Source organism: Argiope bruennichi, chromosome 11 (assembly GCF_947563725.1).
Source record: "Argiope bruennichi chromosome 11, qqArgBrue1.1, whole genome shotgun sequence".
In the NCBI taxonomy this organism is placed as follows: Eukaryota; Metazoa; Arthropoda; class Arachnida; order Araneae; family Araneidae; genus Argiope; species Argiope bruennichi.
Window position 1 is genome coordinate 95,121,846 of NC_079161.1, and position 23,416 is coordinate 95,145,261.

General features: G+C 29.5%; 1 protein-coding gene across 1 annotated transcript; it reads right to left on the reverse strand.

Annotated features, from left to right (window-relative positions):
• Positions 1-645: 645 nt before the first annotated feature.
• LOC129957496 (uncharacterized) lies at positions 646-13,306 on the reverse strand. The gene is made up of 3 exons (XM_056069825.1): positions 13,096-13,306; positions 11,295-11,374; positions 646-4,702 (listed from the first exon to the last, which is right to left on the reverse strand). The coding sequence occupies exon 3, from the start codon at positions 4,557-4,559 to the stop codon at positions 3,051-3,053; it is 1,509 nt and encodes a 502-aa protein (XP_055925800.1). The 5' UTR covers positions 4,560-4,702; positions 11,295-11,374; positions 13,096-13,306; the 3' UTR covers positions 646-3,050.
• Positions 13,307-23,416: the final 10,110 nt, after the last annotated feature.

Sequence of the window (23,416 nt, forward strand, 5' to 3'; positions counted from 1 at the left end):
TGATATCAAAGGGATATTAGACAGAACATTTAATTACTAATAAAAGGAAATATCATTAAAGAAGTTTCTTGAAAATAAAATTTTCCTGACAACTTTAATATCGTTTAAAAACCAGCGGGAGAGGTCTTCCCACAACTTTCTCGCATATTCTCCGATAAACTTGTCATGCCAGAAAACGCCTCGTAAAACACTGGCATACAATAGTTGCGAAATATTATCTTTTAGCACGAATTTAGCATTTTTATTGAATTTATCGAGTAATCCTTGACGAATTATTTAGCAATTAATCTCTGGCATGCCGTTAATAGTATCTGAAAATTGGATTTATACTTTAAGCATGTTTTCCTCGACCGATTCCAATAAAGATTTGACACAAAATTTAAGTTATTACTACATTTTTAAATTATTACGTTTACATGTTTCTGAAAATACTGACCGACAGACAGTCAACCATTTGTTAGATCTAGCTTTAAATGTGATTGAAGTCTACAATATAGACCTTAAATCTGTGAACCGAATCTTACCTTAATACCAAACACGCAGAAACGAATTTTATAAAATTATTTCATTGCTTTTCAATACATACCAACACTCGCAAAGAAAAAAGAAACTTTCGGATAACTATTTATTGTGACAAATTCAAACTACATTCTATACTACAAATTAAATATATCTACAATAAAATTACAATTTTTTCACGGAAAGGATTTTAAAAATTATTTTTCAAAGAATAAAATATCACATCAATCTACAGTATTTAAAAAAAAACATATCGATACACATTTAATCACACAAAGAAAGTGTAGGAACACAAAATTCTCCAAATTTAATTAAAACAATCTTTTTTACTTAAATTTTTTTTGTTTCTTTCCGCTTACAATGAAGTTCAAATGATGGTTCCATCTTAATTAAAATCAGATATAATTAATTTTTGGTGTGTCTTTTTCAAAATCCAACATGCAGGTCATGTTCTACATACACAAGTAGACGATGCCGTTCTACGTACACTAGTGGATGATTAGAAGAAAAGGGGCATAACACTCGGTGGAAAAAAACACAGAAGCCTGAGTGATACAGGCATACTAAAATTACCAGATATTATCACAACTACATAGTTAAAAACACAGACAACGTCAAAAGGATAAAGAGGGATATTTATGCGATTCTGCAACACTAAGGCTCCACAGACTCTAAAACAAAACATACATGCCATGTTAGGCTTAAATCTTAGAGCATCTGTAATCGAGTCGTGGCGATGAAACAAAAACCCACCACTCATAAGACAGTCATTAAAACTCCTCTGAGAAAAGACGATGAGCTTAAATCTTGGAGCTTCTGTGACGGAGCCCTGGCGATGAAACAAAACCCCACCACTCATAAGAGAGTCATTAAAACTCCTCCGAGAAGAAGATGGGTTTAAATCTTGGAGCTTCTGTAATCGAGCCCTGGCGCTGAAACAAAAACCCACCACTCATAAGACAGTCATTAAAACTGCTCTGAGAAAAGACGATGAGCTTAAATCTTGGAGCTTCTGTGATGGAGCCCTGGCGATGAAACAAAACCCCACCACTCATAAGACAGTCATTAAAACTCCTCCGAGAAGAATATGGGTTTAAATCTTGGAGCTTCTGTAATCGAGCCCTGGCGATTAAACAAAACCCCACCACTCATAAGAGAGTCATTAAAACTCCTCTGAGAGAAGACGATGGGCTTAAATCTTAGAGCTTCTGTAATCGAGCCATGGCGATGAAACAAAACCCCACCACTCATAAGACAGTCATTAAAACTCCTCTGAGAGAAGAAGATGGGCTTAAATCTTGGAGCTTCTGTAATCGAGCCCTGGCGCTGAAACAAAAACCCACCACTCATAAGAGAGTCATTCAAACTCCTCTGAGAGAAGACGATGGGCTTAAATCTTAGAGCTTCTGTAATCGAGCCCTGGCGATGAAACAAGAACCCACCACTCATAAGAGAGTCATTAAAACTCCTCTGGGAGAAGATGTTGTCGCCAAAATGGTACCTATTTTTTCAAAGGCGTTTCAGATAGCCTGTTGGAAAAATGTTCAAACTTTAAACGTATTTTCCTTCATGATGCATTTTTTCCAAGATTTCTTATATTCTGACTGTTGTAAGTGCAGGACCGATCAAGATTAAGGGGTGAAATGTGGAACATATCTTTTTTAAGTGCTTTACATTAATCCCGATTCAGCAAATTTGTAAAAAAGTGTACTTTAAAAAATACTTTTTTTGCTTTTTTTAAAAGTCGTATCTTAAAATTTAAGAAATCTTGATTCAAATATTTTTTATTTTTACTGAGCTAATAATTTTCAAATTGCTGAATCGAAATTAAAAATCTTACAATGTGTTTAAAATTTTAAAATATTTTTGAAAATTCATCAAGAATATTTTGAATTTTAGCAATTTAGAATCACCCTACTTTATCTTTAAAAAATTATATTGAAAAAATCCTTAAAACTTACATGTTGTAATTTTGTTTATTAGTTAACCCTTTAAAGGGCCATTTTTTTCTAGTCATATTATGTTAAAATATTTTTAGGCTAGAAATTAGAATAAGAAAAGGGATTCATTTAGCTTATTAGATAAATTTAATTTGATTAATTAATTAATTTGGTTAATTAATAATTAAGTAACAAATCAAGACACATCATTTTGTCTGAGATAAAGAACTGAAGCATCTGAGTTTCTGACTTACTAAAATAATTTCAGAACCTTATGCCAAGCTACATAATTTCATACAAAGATTGATAAATTTGGTGGGAAGCATACTTCCCACCGCCTTAGAAAGTGTTAAATGATTCATCAGTACAAAAATTGTGCAGTTTTGTTTTGCAATATCATACAATAAACGTGCTATTTACAATATGCAAATATACCTTAGAAAGAAAATTTAGAAACGAACTACTTTTAAATCAAATCTACAAAATACCTCGAAAAAAATTGGAATTTTTGCTTTCAGATTATTCTAACTCTTGATAATTTGTGGTAAGAACTTAACATAAAATTCCTTGCCAGTTATTATCATTTGCTTCTTAAGTATTTTTATTCTTCTTGGCTGGCCTCGCTTCTTCAGCTTGGCCCCTCGCTTTCTCAGGTTGTGCACTTGGCTGAAAACCCATTGGATTCATCCGATTTACTTCATTGCCATTTGAGAAGTTCTGGTTGGAAATAACGGTACAAATATCGTCCACCATCCTCCCGAAACGTTCACGTGTTTCCCGGTCCAATAGTGACTCAAAATTTGTATCGAATTCCATCGCGAATCTCTTTACACCTGCTCTGGACAGCCTGGATTCGCGAATAAAAAATTCCAAAAAATGCCACTCCTCTTCATTCACTAGTTCGAAAATACCGTACAACGTTATAGGATTCAAGAAAAGTTCCAACGTTTCCCCAGGATCCATATTTCTAAACATAAATTGGATAGTGTCAGTGTCTTTATTATTAAAAAATTCTGGTAAATAATATGTGGAATGTCTGAAATTCCTAGGACTGACCAGAAAAATGTCCTTGAATAGTTTCAGAGAATTATATACCAATTTAAATTTTCGGGACAGAACAAAATTCATCATTTTGTAATTTTCCTCTTGAAGGTAAGGCAACAGAAGCGTTGCAACTTCGACAAAAGCATCTTGCCTTGGCCACTCCATAAAGATTCTAAGGATCCCATAGGGTACAGCTGCGAGAACTTTCTTAAGTTGCTCCGCATTCATATGCGACAACAGAAAACAGGAAACGTCATTGTATGCTTGAACGAAGTTACCATCTCTTTTTGCTACAGCAGTGGCCGTTCTCACCAATGAAGCCCTTTTTTCTGCCCGAGTTAACTTCTCAAAAAAATATCGAGTTGCCGTTTCATAAGCTTTCACTGCAAACCATTCAAAAGCATATTGATAGATAGTGGTGTAGTAACGTCTTCCTACTTTCTTGAGCAACTGATCTAACTTATCTACTCGTCCTTTCAGGATGCAAGTCCACAAAACAACGATTTCTCGCTGATGTTTATATTTAGAAGGATCTTTGTTTAAAAACTCATCTTGACGCCGCGTGGACAATTTTTGCCAAAGGTCTTGAATGTCCTCCTCAAGGCAATACAGACACGCGAACATAAATCGCAGGTCGATAGGCAACTTTTCATCGCGGATCACTGACTCAGCTGTTTTCCGATAATTTATAGTCCCCATATGTGTCCAACGAAAGTGTTTTAGATATTCTCGATATTTAAAACGTGAAGAACTCGTTTTTAAATATTCTTCGTGGAACTCCAACCATTTAAATGTTTGCAGGAAAATAGGAGTCATTATTTTAACTAACGGCTCCCTCATCGTTTGAGGTATCCCGAGATTGTCTACAAGGCCTTTGAACACAATATCTCTCGCTTCTATAATTGTTTCACCAAGTTCATTTTCCACAGTAGCGAGGTGCACATATTTGAGAGGGTCACTGCACAAAAGAACAGCCACTCTTCTTTGAGAAATATCTAACAGGGACAGCCTGTAAAGCCTTTTGAGATGGTCAGCAATTGGATTTGCCATTGTCATCAGCTAAGATAAAAAAGTCGTTTTTTCACCTTTCAAAAGTACGATTATTTCTCTGGAACGTAGTCTATATCTTAGTACATGCTGATGTTCAGAGGCATTTTTTAAAAGTTATCTCCTCATTTATCTGGAATGATGCTTGGTACCTGTAAAGAAAGAATAAATAAGATTATTGAAAAAGATAATAAGAAATCAGGATGAAGTGGTCCCACCAAAACTTTTTCGCAAACCCTCTCATATAAAGGTGTCATTTCTGAGAATGCCTTATATGCGTGCGAAATATTAACTTTTAGCGTGAATTTAGCATTTTGACTTCCTTTTGTTTCATCTTTGGAGAGCCATTCAGCGATTAAACCCTGGCATGCAATTCATAGTTTCGAAAAACCAAATTTGTGTTTTCGACACTTTTTTTCAACTGATTAAAACCAAAACTTGACTCAAGATTCTGTACGAAATTTGATATATTTAAGTGTTTCTGAAAAAAAAAAAAGAACGACAAACGGTTAATTACTAGTTGTATCTGACTCAAAATTGCATAGATGTCTGCACTATATATGTTAAATCTGTCAATCGAATTTTATTTATCTAGCTCTCTTCGTTTTGTAATTATCGTGTTACTTATATTCGGACAGCCGGACTTCCTCCAAAGAGATTTTTTTTCTGAGAGAGAAGAAATTTGATAGAAATCTGCAAATTTGTTGTGGACCATATAACGAATGTCAGCCGCCAAGCTCAAATCGATCATGCGTTATCCTTTTCACAAACAACCAGTTTCGAAAAATGCGTTTTTCGAACTCAAGGAGATCTAAAACGTGTAGATTCGTCAAAATCCAGAGTTCGAATTTTTTGACGATTTCTATACTTTATATATATTACGTATATGAGAAAATAATAATAATAATTGCACAACAATAATTTTTAAATATTGGGTATTGTTTTAAGGACAAGTATGCAACTTTGTCTCATAAAATACTACGAAAATAATATTGCAGCTCTCATCCTATTGTTGCCAATGAATGAAAATATTATTAAAGTAGCCGCCTTTGGCGACCAGCCGATTCACTTGACCTTTTTAAGCCTCAAATTTTGGTAGTTACATAATTATGTCACACTATGATGTAGGCCTTAAACAGTTCTGTCCATTGTACTCTTTAATTTTCTTTAGAGCCCATAAAATTTCAATTTAAAATTAAAGTGCAAATAAACTGCAATTAATATTAAAACATTTTTTATTGAAACCAACCATGTCTTTTTTCTAAATATGAAAACTGAAATCAGAAACGTTCGGCATTGACTGTTGAATAATTTTCAGAAATTATATAATATCTCAAGCTATTATTCAACAAAAATTTCTCCGATTCATTGTAAAATTCAGTTTTTAATTTTGCTTTCAAAATATTTTAAATGTTGTAAATAAAAATATTTTATTTCAGTCAAATTTATGAAAAAAATTATGGAGTTTAAAAATTTTACACAGTTGTTTGGTCCTAAAGAATCATATTTTGCGATACACTTTTGACACTTCAACTCTTAAATCAATAAATAACGTTTCTAACTTCTGCAATCAAATCTGACCGATTTATGAAGTTTTTATATATCAATTTTAGAACAGTCAACATTTTTCATAATCATAAGCCAATCACTGTCAAGAAAATCTGTCAAAGATTGGCGTATATTCTTTGAGACGGTTGATGAAGTGGTGTAAAATCGCCAGTTTTTATAGAAGTATATTCATATTTCACAAATTAATCAGTTTTAGCGTCTGATTTAGTTCAACAATTTTTATTATTTATTTATTTATTTTTATTCAAGTTAAGTTGATTTAGTTTATAACAATTTTAATTTAAAATATTGCTGTCTCAAGAATATTTTTTTTAATATGTTTTAAAGGGCAGAGGACCTATGTAAAAATTTAAAATTCGTAATTCATAGGAGCATTTGTTGACTCAAGTTACATAAAATACAATTATTTCATTGATTTAGATGCTTTTAATCGCATGTCAGAGATTAATGGACAAAAACGATATGGCATATTCGGTAAAAATGCTAACTTCACGCCAAAAGTTAATATTTCGTAACTATTGTACGCCAAGGTAATGCAAAGCGTGCTTCGGGATGACAAGCACATTAGAAAGTATGGGTGAAAGTTTTGGGGAACGCACTTCCGCTGGTTTTATCTTAGTTCATACGATTTCAATTATAATTTGAATTTAAAGTCAAGATATTATAAATATATTATTAGTGAAATTTAGCCCATATTAAAGATTTATTCAAAGAAACCCGCTTAATTGTCATTAAATTAAAACTCAACAATACAGGCAAAAAACATTGGTTCAGCAAAAGGCGAGATGTGTTTTATTCAAAGCATATCGACGGAAATTAAGGGTATACGTTATAATTCGTTTGACTAAAATAAAATAATTATTTAATAAACAAGCCCATGTTGGAGTAAAAAGATATAAAATAAAACTACATTAAAAAAATATTTATAAACAAAAATAAAATCCCAATGCTCAAAGAATAATATAGTACACTGTACAGCATAACAACTCATTAATATTTAATCAATTCAGTACAAAACTGAAAATGAAAACACAAAGCTGATAAAATGAAAAATTAATTTAAGATTTCAAACATGGCAGAGACAACAGAAACAAGAAAAGTGAATTAAGAATGTGCGCAGAAACAAACAATATTTTTAGAAAACTATTTTCTCTACATTAAAAAAAAAAAAAAAAAAATACTAGAACAATCAACATTAGGCAAAATAAAACTTCAAACAATTTGGAGCACAAACCCACCACCCCATTTTTTTTTCTGAATTTTATCACAAAAATCTCGCAAATTTTATAGTTTCATCTCAAATTTTCATCATTGTGCCAACCAAAAACCTTGTTTCTGAGAACGCTAAGGAATAACTGAAACTTCAGGACAAATGAGATAATAAGAAGTAGCATATGTACATTCAAAGGTGATGTGACAGCGTCCTCAAGATCACTGACATATTAATTGCAATATGAAATCTGTGTAAAAAAAGGAGACGGACCATGCCCAGATACAAAAAAATAAGTATTTATTATGTATTAATAGATTAAACTAACTGCGGACACTTTCTCTAACTTAAATCTTTATATGAGCCATCATTGTTGTTCATCTAAAATAAGCTTTTCCAATTATGCTTTTAAATATGAATAGCAATTCTCCATGATTGTTGCAGATCTGGCTCTTTTTAGTCAGGTCATTAGACAAGATAATAGGCATGTGTTTTCACTGAGGACAAGCAATAGTGTAATTAGGATTAAACAGAATAAAATGTTAAACAGAATAAAATTATAATAAAACTCATATACAATAAATTCTCTCTCCCCCTTTTTGCACGAAAAGCAAAGAGAAGAGACTTTAGATCTTTCAGATTTATGCGAAAAGAAATAAAAGCATAACTAGAAACTATAAATTTCAAAATTTTTCAGTTGAAGCGTCATATGTGTTTTTAAAAATAAGCCTCATTGTTTAAATATTTAAAAAACAAAGCATATTATCATAAACTATTTTCCTGAAAACTGAATCATGAATATTAGAAAATATATTTACGATCAATATAAATGTGACATGCATCTCAAAAAGAAAATAAGGAATGCAAAATACTCATAATAAAACTAAATTCCCCAGCTTTTCTTATTCAATGTGTCAACAGAAGACAGGGAAAAACTATGGTGCCAAAGTAAGTCTGCCAGAAATATAACCTTACTTTGATTCTTCGAAATCTCTTTTAATTCGAAAAGATCAACAGTATTCTGAATGTGTGATGTTTTGTAATATGTATTAATGCTTTTGAATGGAGAAATCCAGAAGTGATTTTCATTAAAAATAAAAGGATGTATCATGAAAATTATAAAATACTATATTATGATTGAAGATGCCATAGATATAATAATAAATAGCAATCAGATATTTTTACTACACACATAAATTCTGAAATTTATTTCTTTAAATTACATAAAGCAGCTCTGCTTACACTTTTGATGATAGCAACAAGTGATAGTTATTAATGACCTTTTAGCTTTCTTATATCAGAATTTCAGTGCCCCCCCCACACACACAAAGAAAGAAAGTGTGTGTCAATAACTTTTACAAATTCGATGGCTTACGAGTTTTGAACGGATTTTATATGTTCTTAACACATCAACAAATGCACTGGGTCTTTTGATTAGAAATTCTAGGAATTTATAAAAGTGTATTCTTGCCACTTCGTATACCATCATAGGGGAGATAGAAGAAGATTAGAAAAACAGAAATCAATGAAATAATATATCTCATTTTTTACAAGAAGATTGACTAATGTGTGTCCTGGGATATCCGATTCCTTTAATGTTATGGTATGTCAGCAGTATAGAATATTCTCACAAGTTTTCTTACTTATAGACAGAATGATACCTCAGTATTCATCACACATTCATGAAATTTTAAAAGGTAATCATGATACAGAACAGAAACAAAACACTGATTCTGAATATTCCAGATAATCTAATCAAATCCTAAAAACAACTCAGCTTGGAAATCGTAATTTGAAACAATAAACTTTATTTTTAAATGCACGTTATGACTCCAACATTGTCAAGTGATTGTTGTCAATTTCATATCAAAAGAGCTCGTCAAAAAAATAAATAAATAAAATAAAGTAGCAATGCTGGGGAGGCGACTTTGACAAACTATTTTTTTGGAAAGGGAGAAGTGGTGCTCAAGCTGTAGAGCTATGAAAACTGACACAAACATACTTAGATAAAAATAATTTAAATTCGAATTTAAATTAATTTTATTTATTAATTTGCAAATGCATTCCTGCTTTGTCCCTCCATTATTACAAAAATACTGTACAAAAACGATTCTTACAGCAAATTAAAAGAACTATCTTTCCTATTATACCAATTCCATTCCTAAATTCAATTAATTTTTAAAAATATTTCAAAGAAAATCTTACAAATATACTTTTTAATCTTTTAATTCAAATAGTTTCTATTATTACAAAAATATTTTTATTTGGCACTAGCCAGGTTCTTTGAAAATCAGGGTATAAAGATGTGGCTTTTTTTCCCCCCCCATATAAATATTTCTTTTTATTATATTTTAAATAGATTTTTTTTTCTTTATAGTTTTTGGATAATTAAACATACAATTTAACTTCAAAAATAAGCAAGGATGAAATTTTTTTATAGTTTGCACATTTTTAAATATTATTACAATTCTTTCTGCTGTAACAGAATCGACAGTATAAAAATACATTATTGCTCTTTAAACTTGAAGTAAACACATTTGATATTGCACAAAAAAATATCGATGTTGAATAATTTTCTTAATTATCCATTATACATCAGGAACATGTTTTGATTCAGCAAGCTTAATTTGAAGTTTAATAATTTCTTATTTCAGCTTAAAGCTCAAATTTGAGATGGATGACAGAAATGAAATTGGCAAATGCATAGTACTGTAAAAAGAATCAAGATGTGATTTTTAATATAGTACATGTCTCAACTAATAAAATTTGGTAATAATTTCCAGAGAGCAGATCATAAATATCAAGCTACAAACAAAGAAATTTATTGAAATTTTCTGCAAGCTGTAATCACAACAAACCAGCTGTCATTCAATGAGGGTGGTATAACAGTATAAAAAATATGAGTACAAAAAAATAATTCTAGCAATAAGTCATATTTTCAACGAGTTATATCACACTTGCATGCTGAATTTCAAATCGTGAAGAATGTAAATATTAGAAGAAGAAAAAAAAGCATTCAAAGAAAAAAATAAAATTGAGGTATATAGAATATAAATTTGAAATTTCTAAAATATGGAATTCTTACTCTATAAAGTAGAAGTAGCAAAAAAAAAATCAGCTACCATTTTAATAATTTTATTTACGTATATTGTATTATTTTTCATTACTCTAATAACACTGGATATAAATCTAATGATCTTGAATATGAATCTAGTAATACTGGATACAAGTCTAAGATATATATATATTAAAATTAGATACAAAATTTCTGGCCTTGACATATTAATGCACAAAGTATAGGTTGAAAGAAAACTTGAACCAGTCAATGCAAAGCTAAAATACTGATACTATTTATCACCAAATAATGGAAATAACACAGTATAAATAGTAATTCAATGTTAGCCACAAACTTTAGTGTAGTGGTGCTGGTGCCAAATTAACAAAGAAATAATACATCTGCACTATTAGTATTTTCATTGAGTAACTGATAATAATCCTGTGTGTCAAGATGTTAAAAAAAATAACAAACCTTCAGAAAATCATGAAATATATATATATCTCCATATCAAACACTAAATCAATTTCTTTTACAAAAAATTAGCTTCAAAATAGAATTATAAAATGACCAATATGCAAAAATAAAAATCTACTCAAACTTGTACTGATTTCCTTTCGATTTCAAGTTTTCTAAAAGGACTAATTTCTATTTAAAACTAAAAATTAAAATTTATTAAGCAACTGAATCAGCCCACGAGCATAGCAGATGTTTTACAAATCAATTAAGCAAATACACAGGAGTCAAAGACAATCATTCAAAGGTAACGCACCCAGTAGAGAATACTTAAATATTCAAAGTAGGTTCTGATAATATCACTAAATTAATATTTGGAAATTTTCTATCACGATTCAAAATTATATCTGAATATAAAAAAGAAAAGGAAAAGGTAAAAAATAAACATACTTACTATTAGGAAGTTGATAAAAATTCTTCAATCACATCTCACTTCAATTATTTTTGATGCACAATTTTATGATTTCATTTTTGCTAGAAAAAAAAAAGAAAAAGGCTTCATTCTGTGTAAACCAGTAACCAATTTGCTCAAAGTACATTGCATTTTAATCATATTAGTTAATTCATTACTCAAATTTAGTCATTTTTAGAAAATTTAGTTACAAAATATATATTAAAACAAGGATATATGAAAAACTTCTATACATTAAGAATTTTTTAGAAACCTTGGATTTTCAGATACTTGGGAGAACTTCCAGTATATCAAATAAAACATGCTTCTCCAATTCATAATATATCAAGAAATTCATGGAAAACTGAACAGTTATTTAGAAAAAATTATTATTAGTAGTAAGTATATTAACTTTGTTCCTGTTTTGCAAAACCATCTTCTATTTGGAGTGAGATTTTTATTTTAAATGCAGTTAATCTTTAGAATTTTATAGAAAACAAATCCTCTACATAAAAACAAAGGATAAAATATTTATTTCAACTTAATTAATAATGTCAGAAGAAAAATGAAAAGAATGCTTGAAAACTAATAAAAAGTTAGTTAATTTTTATTTGACAAAATGTTTTTAAGGCATTTCAAGTAAATCGATATATATATATATATATATGAACAATTATTGAAGTAAGCTACTTTTATAACCACACTTTTTTAATTTGAAGAAAAAAAAATGTAAATTGCTCTTAATCAGAAAAATCATCAGTATTCAGTATACATTTTTGTACATCAAAATTTAATGTATGGAATTTTTACCATGAACCACATATAATTTTTTTCTTCTATTTTTTTGAAAAGTTAAAGAAAAATGGTGAAATAATGCCAAATTAACATCTATGTTCCAATTACTTAAGCCAGCATTTGCCACTCCCAAAATTGGATTATCTAATAGACAAATAACAGTCAGCATTTCAATTTTCTTTTATTCAATTGATTCGTAAGAGCCTTGTATTCAAATATGACAAAATTAAAATATTGTATCATTTAAAAATCATTCAAGGGATTTTCCTTCCCATATTTTTAATTTCACCTGCTGATGGGTGTGATCGGTCCTTTTGATTAGTTAGCTATAAATTCACAAATCAATAACTCTGGCAAAATTTTAATCAAATTATATTTAAAATTTTTAACTACATTTATTTTTGTTAAAGTTTAAACTTATTACTAGCTTGTTTGAAATTCTTTTTAATAAAAATATTCTAAAACCATCTCTCGGTACTTATTAATTGACACCGAAAGATTGGCGATAATTTCGTTGGTGAAAATATGATTTTCTTCCTGTAAACGTTATCTGGACAACATTAACAAATGTTTATTTTCTTCTCAGAAGTAAGATGCGCGTTCATAGGTTAGCGCATTTTGGCTCTTTTCCCTTTAATAAATAATACTTCATTTTCTTGAAACTGGTCAGCAATAAAATGTTTTGATGTTTCCAACTGTCAAAATATTTCAAATGTTTTAGGTTTTGCATTCAGCTAAATTTTTAAAAAATTTGCATTTCTAAACTCAAACAGTTATGGCTAAACTGTAAAAAAGATAAATTAAATTGTATCTCACTTGTTTAATAATAGTTGTAATAACAAATTTTTTATGAAAATACAGCAGTATATAGGAAATACACAAAATGAATATACTAAACCAATAAAAAGAATTAAAAAAATTATGCTCTGAAATATTTCATTTTGAGAATACCGCCGATTCTGTAAATGGCCGACTACTAGTATGACAGAACCGCTTGTTGCATGCTCACCTTTATATCAGAAAATACTATTATCTGCAATTCATTTTCGACGCTCCTTTTTCGAAGATACAACGATCTCAACACTAGTATGACAACTGCGATTGTTGCTCACGTCTTATGTTTTACTTTATATCAGAAAATACCATTATCTGCACGACGATCAAACGACAGATACGACGATCTTAAAGCAACTGAAGTAATGTCTGCCGGCTTAAGAATATTCTAGAATTCCAAAACTGAAACTAATACATAATGTTGCCATACCAGAAAACTAAATACTGAAGAAAGATAATATATATCATATAGAGAGTCAATAAGGCAGTCACTTGTTTGCAGTAGTAAAAGTTTCATAAAGTCATATAAGAACGCAACATCATCCCACTTTGAGGTGTCAGAGGACAGCTCAATAAAAATCTTCATAAAATATAATATTTCAAAAATTACAAATTCAGTTTTTTGGGAAGTAAATGATACGACCTCTGTAAGCGTCATACTATTGCAACTCAACTCCACATGGTATAATTCATTCAGATTTCGTTTTTGGTTTGGATGACGAATATTTTCAGAGCGGTTATTACGTAACCAATATCAAAAAGTCACAAATACAAGTGATCAATACTTTTCAAAGAGGGGTGTGATTCAAATCCTTGATACGATCTTACTGATGATATTTTGATTACAGGTTTTGGATCACGATAGAAAGTAACAATCGATACGATATCACTGAAATTTGCCGGAGTGGTGACTTCACTGGAAAGTAACAATCTATACGTTCTGTCCAATGGAAGCTCTCGAAAGAATCTGTGATTGGATTGAAAAGTGAACGGACCGGTTATTGGAATTATCGTATCGTATCATTGAATTGCATATCACTGAAATTTATCGGAGCGGTGATTTCACCGGAAAGTGCGAGGCTTCACTGGAAAGTGTGAAGTCAACGCTCCACTTTACGGGAGTGATCGATATTCGTATTTGATGATGCACTATTCCATACAGATAATTTTTAATTGCTCGTGACATGATTGACTTTGATTACATGTACTCTGTTTACTGCTGGTGCCATCTATTGGTAGAATATAGGACTAAAGTAAACATTTTAAAGAATATATTTTTAACTCATCTTTTCCAGAAAATGGTTCACTCTAATAAATAAATTAAATAAATAGTTTTGAGAAAAAAAAAATAAAATTTAAGAAGTAAGCTGAAACAGATAAATTAATTCAATCACACGTTACTTAAATTAGTAAATTAAGTATTAATTACAATTAATAAATTTGATATTTAATATTAAATAATAATTTGTAATTAATAATATGATTGAAATAACAGATATTTGGAATGCATATTTAAAAATAGCAATAGCAATATTATTTGTTATTCAAAAAATCGTGGACTATGCATCTCTAGTTTTTGGATGAAAATATGCTTTTCAAAAAGTTTATGTAAGTATTCGCAATTAAAGTGTTCTCTTATATAATATCCATAGTGATCATTGAAGATTTTTTTTACAAATTGGCGTCCGTGATGGACTATAGATTATCTAAAACGGGAGAGAACATGATTCAGCCGGCGTCCTTGCATAGGGGTAGCGCGTCTTCCCCGTTATCTGGGCGTCCCGGGTTCGAATCCCAGTTCGGGCATGGTTGTTCTTCATCTGTGAGGTGTGTGAACCTGCCCACCTGTAAAAAGGGGTTGTGCAAACGAATGGGTGAGTTTCGTCTTCATATGAGCAAGAAGTCAGACTTCTGCCCTCGGGTGCTCAACGGTCTTTACCCTTAGAAGCTACTGCACCCCCTTTCCGTGGTAACGCGGACAGGACATCATTAACAACATAATGCAGACCATTATTTACGAAATCGTTGAAAGAAGTTTAAAATGCTGTGAAAACGGAACCGGTACGTAAGATTGAATTAATACCGGTTTAATATTTTAAGTGACAAAATTGAATGGTTATTTGAAGTGGATGAAAAAATTATAATAATATGATCTAAAATGGAAAATACTGAAGAAGAATTCTCTAATGACATTGATTTAACGGACAATGGGGTCAATTCACGGTCACGTGTCAGGTACCAAACAAAACGTTTCTGTTCAATTTTCAACCGTTCTGCGCATGTCGGGATGTCTGCCGATAACGTTGATGAAACCATTGTTTAGTAAATGTTACGCTAGCAGATCAATTATTAAAAAATTCTGATGTTTTTTTAGGATATTACTTTGAATTATTTTCTCCAAATTTTCGTAGTTATATAATTTATTTCTTATATTAAAATTTTAATTAGTATTTTCAATGGAATTATTGTTTTTGCATAATTAATTAACGTTGCTTTTTAATTCGTTTGGTGCTGCTTGATTCTTTCCTTCCCCCCTTTTTATTCAAAGGATACATATTGACAAATAACTATGGCAGTGTTTTTGAAAAATTACATATGTTCTTTTTTTACATATTATTGAATGCTGAATCTTATAAATATAGTTCTTTTTAAAAATAAATTATTACTCTTAGATAAGTTAACATTTTAAAGCTTACTAATAAAATTATTACATTTTTTTTTTCTTATGTAATGATTTTTATTAATATTGAGACTTTAATGTTTTCAGTTTGCGCAGAGGAAAGAACATGAAATTCAAATTAGTATATATTGACTACATTATGTTTACAATTTAAAATTATGAAATATAAAAGGTATAGATACATTTTTTTTTTTAAATCTATGCAACTTATGAATCAGTTACGATCATTGAAGGAAAAGAAACAAAATTACACTTTCATATTTTTTATTTACACATTACAAATATATATATATATATATATATATATATATATATATATATATATATATATGATAATTATTTGAAAAAATGTGATCAAATGGATGTTTCAATGTACTCTCTAATTCAAAAAACTAAAAAACTATTTATGACAAGAATGTCAATGTAAATGCAGAAATCAATTTTATTCAACAGAAACGTTCCAAATACTATACAACAGGGTTTTTTTTATCACGAATAAAAACTTTATGTTGAACAATATACTTTTAAAGCAGAACATTTATGAATTTTTTTTTAAATGTTAAAGTTACATTGATAAAAATTACATTGAAAGAATATCATAAAATAAAACATACAATACATTAAATTTAATAAACAAGAATAAGGTCATGATATATATATATATATATATATATATATATATATATATATATATATATATATATATATATACAGAGAGAGAGAGAGAGAGAGAGAAAGAAAGTTATATAGGATATAAAGATGAGTTAAAAGAAACACATTTATGCTTTTACAGAATTTTATAATTCAAAATTGATATGTTAAAAAAAATAGAAAAAAAAAAGTGAAACATGCATGTAGCAATATAGTTGGGAATAAAAATTATATAAGAAATGCTGATATGGAAATTGATTTTCAATGAAAAGACCTGTATTTATTAAAACAGAAATCACTGAGGTGCACAATGGTATAACATGATATTATAACAGTCAATTTCAGTTTAAATACAATAAACTATTGACATTTCATTTTTAACAATAGAAAAATTGTTTGATATAAATTCACTTTGAATCCATCACAAAACTGCAAATGTAATTAGGAAACTAGTAATAATGCTTTCTGGAGCCATCCATTTTGCTCTTTTGTTATTAGACATGATTACCCAGCAATAACTGAATAACATGAATTACTAAAAGATAAAGAAAACTTTAAGGTTCATAATAAAAAAGTAAAACCTCAGAATGCATTTTATTATAATGCCAAAAACAAAAATTATTTGACGTTAATTAATGGTTTTTATACTTAACTAATTTATATACTTAATTAAATGGCATGTGTTTTCAAAACTTATATATATATATATATATATATATATATATATATATATATATATATATATATATATATATATATATATATATATATATATATATATATATATATATATATATATATATATATATATATAGCTATTCAATTTATCAAATTAAGAGCACTTTTAATAAAATACATCAGTTATATATATATTATAACAGTCAATAAGAAAATTCAATTTTCAGTAGTTAGTAAAGATTTCACTTATTAAATAAATCTTTAAGAAATTTATTCACTTCCACCTAAGTTTAGCATTATAGCAGTTGTTATTTTTGCAGCAGGAGTTTGTTTACTTAAATTAATTAAATTTAGATAAGATTTTTTAGAAAATGCAATGTAATATTCATGTAAACATATTAAAACCTTCTACGCATATTTAAAATTATCAGAAATTTCATCAAATGTGAATAAAGTGAATTAGAAATGCTCTCACGATTTTGTTTGATTGTTTTTGTTGGCAAATCGCTTACCAAATTCTTTTTTTCGAAGAATTTTTCTAAAAAATTACTGAAACATTTGCAATTACTGGAATTCCATTTACGATTTAATAAATGAACACACACTGAATGAATTCTTCAAAATGATCGAAGCATATCACCGACTTCGAAGGCTTGAAAAAATCTATACCAAAGGTACCAACTCTAGGCAGGATTGTTGAAAGGAAAATAAGAAAACATTTTATCATGACAGTCACTCCCGTGTTTCGCATTAAAGCATCCATCAGCACACCAGTATTTCCTCTTTTAACACATAATAAGAGGAAAGAAAATGACTCAAAAATTATAACTTCAAATGTAAAAAAAAAAAAAAAATCCGCTTTATACTTGGCGGAGAACATTAATAGCAGACTAATCGACGAAAGCGGTGCGGATGAAACTTAAATGCCATGCGCGGATAGCTCATGGCATGTGACTTTTACGTCACATGAATTGACCCCATTATCGCAATCAGTGGATTGCTATGATAACGAAAGTTGATTTTATTTTAGCAAGGAAAGAAGAAAATCTTCCCTTGTATTAAATGAAACAAAACAAACTTTTCGCCTTCCCAAGTTAGAATTAAAACGTTTTGACGGCGATATAAGGAATTGGTTTGGATTCTGGGGACAGTAAAAAAAAATTCACGATGATGATGGTATTGATTCGGATAATGAACCAATTTCTTTGTCAGAAATTGGTTCATCGGCAAGAGATTTAGTAGAAAATTTTCCGCCTTCGAGCGCAAATTATAATAAAGCTATTGAACAATTGAAATCTGAATTGAGTTAAATATGATGAGTTGTTGATCCAATTTTATGTTTGAGAACTTTTGAATCTCTGCATTCAATATTATGACTATGTAATCGGAGAATGTATCATTTATATATACTTTTCTTTCAATTACTATTATCGGCAAAAAAGTATATAATTTCAGATGCTTCTAAATTTTTAATAGATTTTGAATAAAGATGTCTTGATAAAGAGAGGATTAAAATAGTTATTCTTAGAATATTCATAAATAACACATTAACCCCTTGATATACGAATTTACTTAATTTCCTAATTAGACGACAGATCTTATTTGGGACAATTATCGTTATATTAATGCCCAGAAAAATATAAGAGCATTTGTGGTAATGATGCGTTTTCAAGTGATTTTAGCGTTTTAAATTACTTAATACTTTCACTTAATTACAGATTTAAAATTAAAAAATAAATAATTCCATACGCGAGTTAGACTCGCCATTGTATATGAAGGGTTTAAAAAAAGCCCATGCATGCAACTGAGGGGATAAAACTTACGTTTTGGTAGGAATATTAGCTTCTAATAACTTCAAATTAAGAAAGTACTTAATAGTACATAGAATAGTCAGAAAGTGCATAAATAAAAATGAAGATAGGTGAATTCATGTTCAAGATCTAATTTTTTTTCCAAATAAAATGTATTGGTTATTTTAAGTTTAAATGTATATAGAAAAATAAATACAAGGGGGATCTAGAGTTTAAGCAGTTCATTATTCATAAGAATATTTTTCATATCTCACATAAAATAGTAATTTTGAACATATATTTACAAAATATTTTCTCCTGCCCTCTTAAAAAACAACATATTGTATCTTTTCTGCATTCTATATTGTTCGTGTCCGAACTATAGTAAATTTTTGTTGAATACGTGCACTTATTTTCCTCGGATTCGAAACACATCTTAATTCTTGCTGGTTGTTGTAATCCTCACTTAACAAATATTTTAGGTAGGGGACTAAGCAGAAAATTCGGTTTTTGAAGAAAACATCGAATATTTTTTATTTATTATTCTGTATTTCTAAAACAGTTACTTTTATAAAACTTATTGTTTCAAAGTTCATTTTATATAGCATCTGATATATCTGATATAGTAAGAGTATGCATTTGTCCATTTAGCATGACACGTCATTCTAGTACAATCCGTGTTTCTATATATATACTACAATCTAGAATGGAATATGACTATATTTTTCCTAAAATTAGATGGCAGAGAAATTAAATCTCAAGAATCTGAGAAGAAACTGAGATCTCAAGAAACTGAGAACCTGTTTTTTTACAAATACTTTTATAAAGTTTTAACAACGAAAAAAAAGGAGAAGCATTTGAATAAAAAAGAATTAAATAATACTTGATTTTCTTTAATTAAATGTAAACTTAAATATTATGAGTTATTTTGAAGCCAAATTAAAGATATTGGGCTTGCCCCCCTGTCGGATTTGTCTTCCCCCCCCATCGGCAAATTACCGCCACCTCTGACAATATGAGGCCAGACCACAGATGCCAAATTGATTTAAGCATTCCATCAATTATTAAGGTTTTTGCCTTTTTATCATCGTCATAAAATCTCCGTCAACTTAACAATGCGTTACACAGGGAATAAATTTTGTGCCCCATCAACGGGTAGAAATATTGAGTGACCCACCTCAGAGCTTATGCAAAAATCCGCTACTGACGTTCAAATGTAGATTGCTGTAGCCATTATTGTCTTAAATGTCCCCTAATATCTTCAGATCTCAATTTGACCTCTTAGCACACATTTTTACTTTCTAATAACAGACCCTTTTAATGTTTGTTTCAAAGAATTTTCACACCAAAAATTTTTTTAAAAAAAGTTTGATTCATACGGTTGCTTATACATCCTCTTAAACTCAGTTGAAATAGTTTTTATTTAGTGTTATTGTTTCTAATGCCACTTGTCATAGACAAGTCCGCTGACGAAGTCAGCTATTTTAAACCGAGGAAGCGTGTCTTATTTTCAGTAGCGCCATGATTACGTTTTAGCTACTAATGCGTCACAACTCCTTTTACGGAGGGGATTTTATTCACTCACCCACAGATCGTGATTTAGACTTGGATCAGAGAACGATCACCTCTGAGCCTGTATCCTCAGTGGCATTGTCTCGACATGGAAGGCTTTGTGACCACGTCGCATTTATACGTGTACCATCCGCCACATACAAGGGGGAGTTTTCTGCCTGCTAGGTTCGAGCTCACAACCCAAGGGGTGCGAATCCAACACCCTACCAACCAGGCTATCCCGGCCCTGAAATTCGTTTTCTTTAGTGATTTATTTTATTTGAATTTAAATTGAATTAATTATTTTTATCCCTGTTAATCATCTAAAAATAAATTTTTGCACACCAGTGTCTTTCTAGTAAATTACAAAGAGTATAAAATTTGTGAATGAAATGATAGATCCATTATAGTTTTATACATTAATCATGATTTAGAAATTTTTATTTCATGTCATGAAACAATAGTACAACATTATGTAGAAACTGAAATTGTAGGTTGACTCATCTCAGTAATTATCGTAATAATTTATGAATTTTTCTCAAAAATGTATCTTATATAGCTTAAGATATATTCATATTTTAAATTTTCATTTATGTTTTTATGATTTTTTTATTCGTTTTTTTTAAAGATATTTTTATTTATATTTTAAAAATTATTTTTATTTATTTCTTAAGATATTTTTATTTATATTGTTACGAAATTTCACCGGGTTCGTTTGGATAGTGGGAGTTATATGGTGGGTGTGAAGAACGCTCAATCACCAGGCGGCAGTAGAAAATAAAACAATGACGTTTATTTACACGAAGACACACAGGACAGCACAAAAACGACAACTATATACAGCACAGAAGACGATTATCTTCAGCCGAGACGTGCAGCATACACAGCAGCATGCAAAACAGCATAAACAGCAGCATACAACAGACTCTACTGCAGACAGTAGCACACATCTTAGTTCAGCACTAACTTCACTCCGTCGCTGCTCCGCTTTTCTCTGGAAGGCCAGTTCTTTACCGTCGGTTCCGACTACTGTTCGACTTCACTGGTCCACGACTACTCCATTCACCGTCGATCACGACTACTCTCTCCGATCTGGTTCACGACCTTCTTCTCTGTCGCTTCCGACTACTACTCAATTCACCACCGGTACGTTCGAGGCGTAACTCGGTTCCTACTGGATGGATCGGGAAAATTCTCGATGTTTCGGGTATAATCTATTTTGGCGCCAAAGTCGCCAAATTCGTCACCAAGTCGCCAAATGGTCGCCAAGTTCTGGGACCTCCCATGGAACCAACTATGCTGGAAAGCCGTATCACAGATTCGTAACAATATTTTTTCAAATATTTTTATTTGCATTTAAAAAAATTATTTATATTTTAAAAATATTTTTATTTATGTTTTTAAAAATATTTTTATTTATGTTTTTAAAAATATTTATATTTATGTCTTTTTAAATATTTTTATTTATGTTTTTAAAAATATTTTTATTTATGTCTTTTTAAATATTTATATTTATATTTTTAAGGTGTTTTTACTTCTATTTTTTAAAGATATTTTTCCTTATATTTTTTAAAGATATTTTTATTTATATTTCTTAAGATATTTTCATTCATATAGAAGTAATTTCGCTAAAGTACTTCTCTCGCATTTTTAGTAATAATTTTAATCAAATATGTATAAAATTTTATATACATTTTAAAAATTGATACATTACGAAATTTATGCTTTTATGAGGATATGTTTGTTTTAAACAGAGTAACACTTGAATTTAAAAAAAAATACACTCTGAATTCAAAATATAAAGTAGTGTTCTTTATATACAAGTGGAATAACTTCGAAATTATGTTTTAAATGCATCTAATTTTTAAAAAAAATCGAAGTTTACTTTAACGAAGTTTTCGAATATGTGTATTGCTGAAGGTAAATTACTTTTAATTAAATATTAAAGAATAAATAGATATCATAAAGTAAGATAGTTCCTTTTTATTCATCAGAGGCTTGTTTTGCAGTATTGGATTGTTAGGAAAACTCCACAAGAAGAATTAAAAACTTTACATTCGAAAAGTTACCCTGGTAGTTCTACTCAATGCACTTTCATTATTACCTCTTCAAAATAGAAAGAATTTGAAGTAAATAAATTAATTTTAAATAAAACTGTTATAGATGTATGAAATAAATAATGATTTTCGAAAGACACAATCCGTGTCCCGATGACCCCCTTAAAAGATATTGTGTGGTTTGATTTTTTGTCATATTTTCTGTTTTGTCAGAAGTCCTGGAATTTCAGAGAACTAATAGGCGAAGATCAATATTTGTTCTTGGTTGATGATAAGCTGTGAAAACAATCAAAACCATTATGCTGTCTAAATGGACCTAATTTCTTCTAAGGAAGAACTTTTGTGCTATTATCTTGTCAGAAATACCATCTAATGTGTACTTAGATAAGGGTAATCATTCGAGTTCAGCCTTTGAGGACATAAATGGGGCCCAGTTTTCTGTTTGTTCAAAAGAATTTTTTACCATCTAGCATCACAGCCAGTAAATTGGGATTCTTTTACTAACCTGGCAAAAAGTGTGATTTTCAAACGCCTCCCATTATGGTATTTCCTTTACCTTTTCTTTTTCTAAAGAAAAAGGATGCTTAGGGCTCAATTTGTTGTGGTCAATGTAGGGATTTCTTTTATGTTTAGAAATCAGTTTCGTTTGTCGCTTTTCACCTAAGAATCAAAAAGTTTAGTTTGCAAATAAAAACTATTTTAATTTTATTGACGAAAATACGAGGTAATAAATGTAAGAAAATTTAAAATATGAAAGCACAAAAATTTTTTGCCAAGTTTAAGTTATTAACAAGTGTTATAAATTTGGAATATATACTTCGTCAGAGTTGAATTAGTGATATGAAGTGCACTTAAAAAATAATTTATAACAAAGCTTGATTATTTTGACATTCAAATCAACAAATTTGTTTGAATACCAAATTATTATTCCATATTTAAAAAAATAATTAAAAATTTAACTGCATTTTGGAAATTTATAATAGAATTGAAATTTAATAGGAATTCAAAATTTTGAGACTCTTATTATTCAATGAATTTGATTCAAATTTTTGTAAATTATTTGAAATTGATTATAATTGAATAGATTGA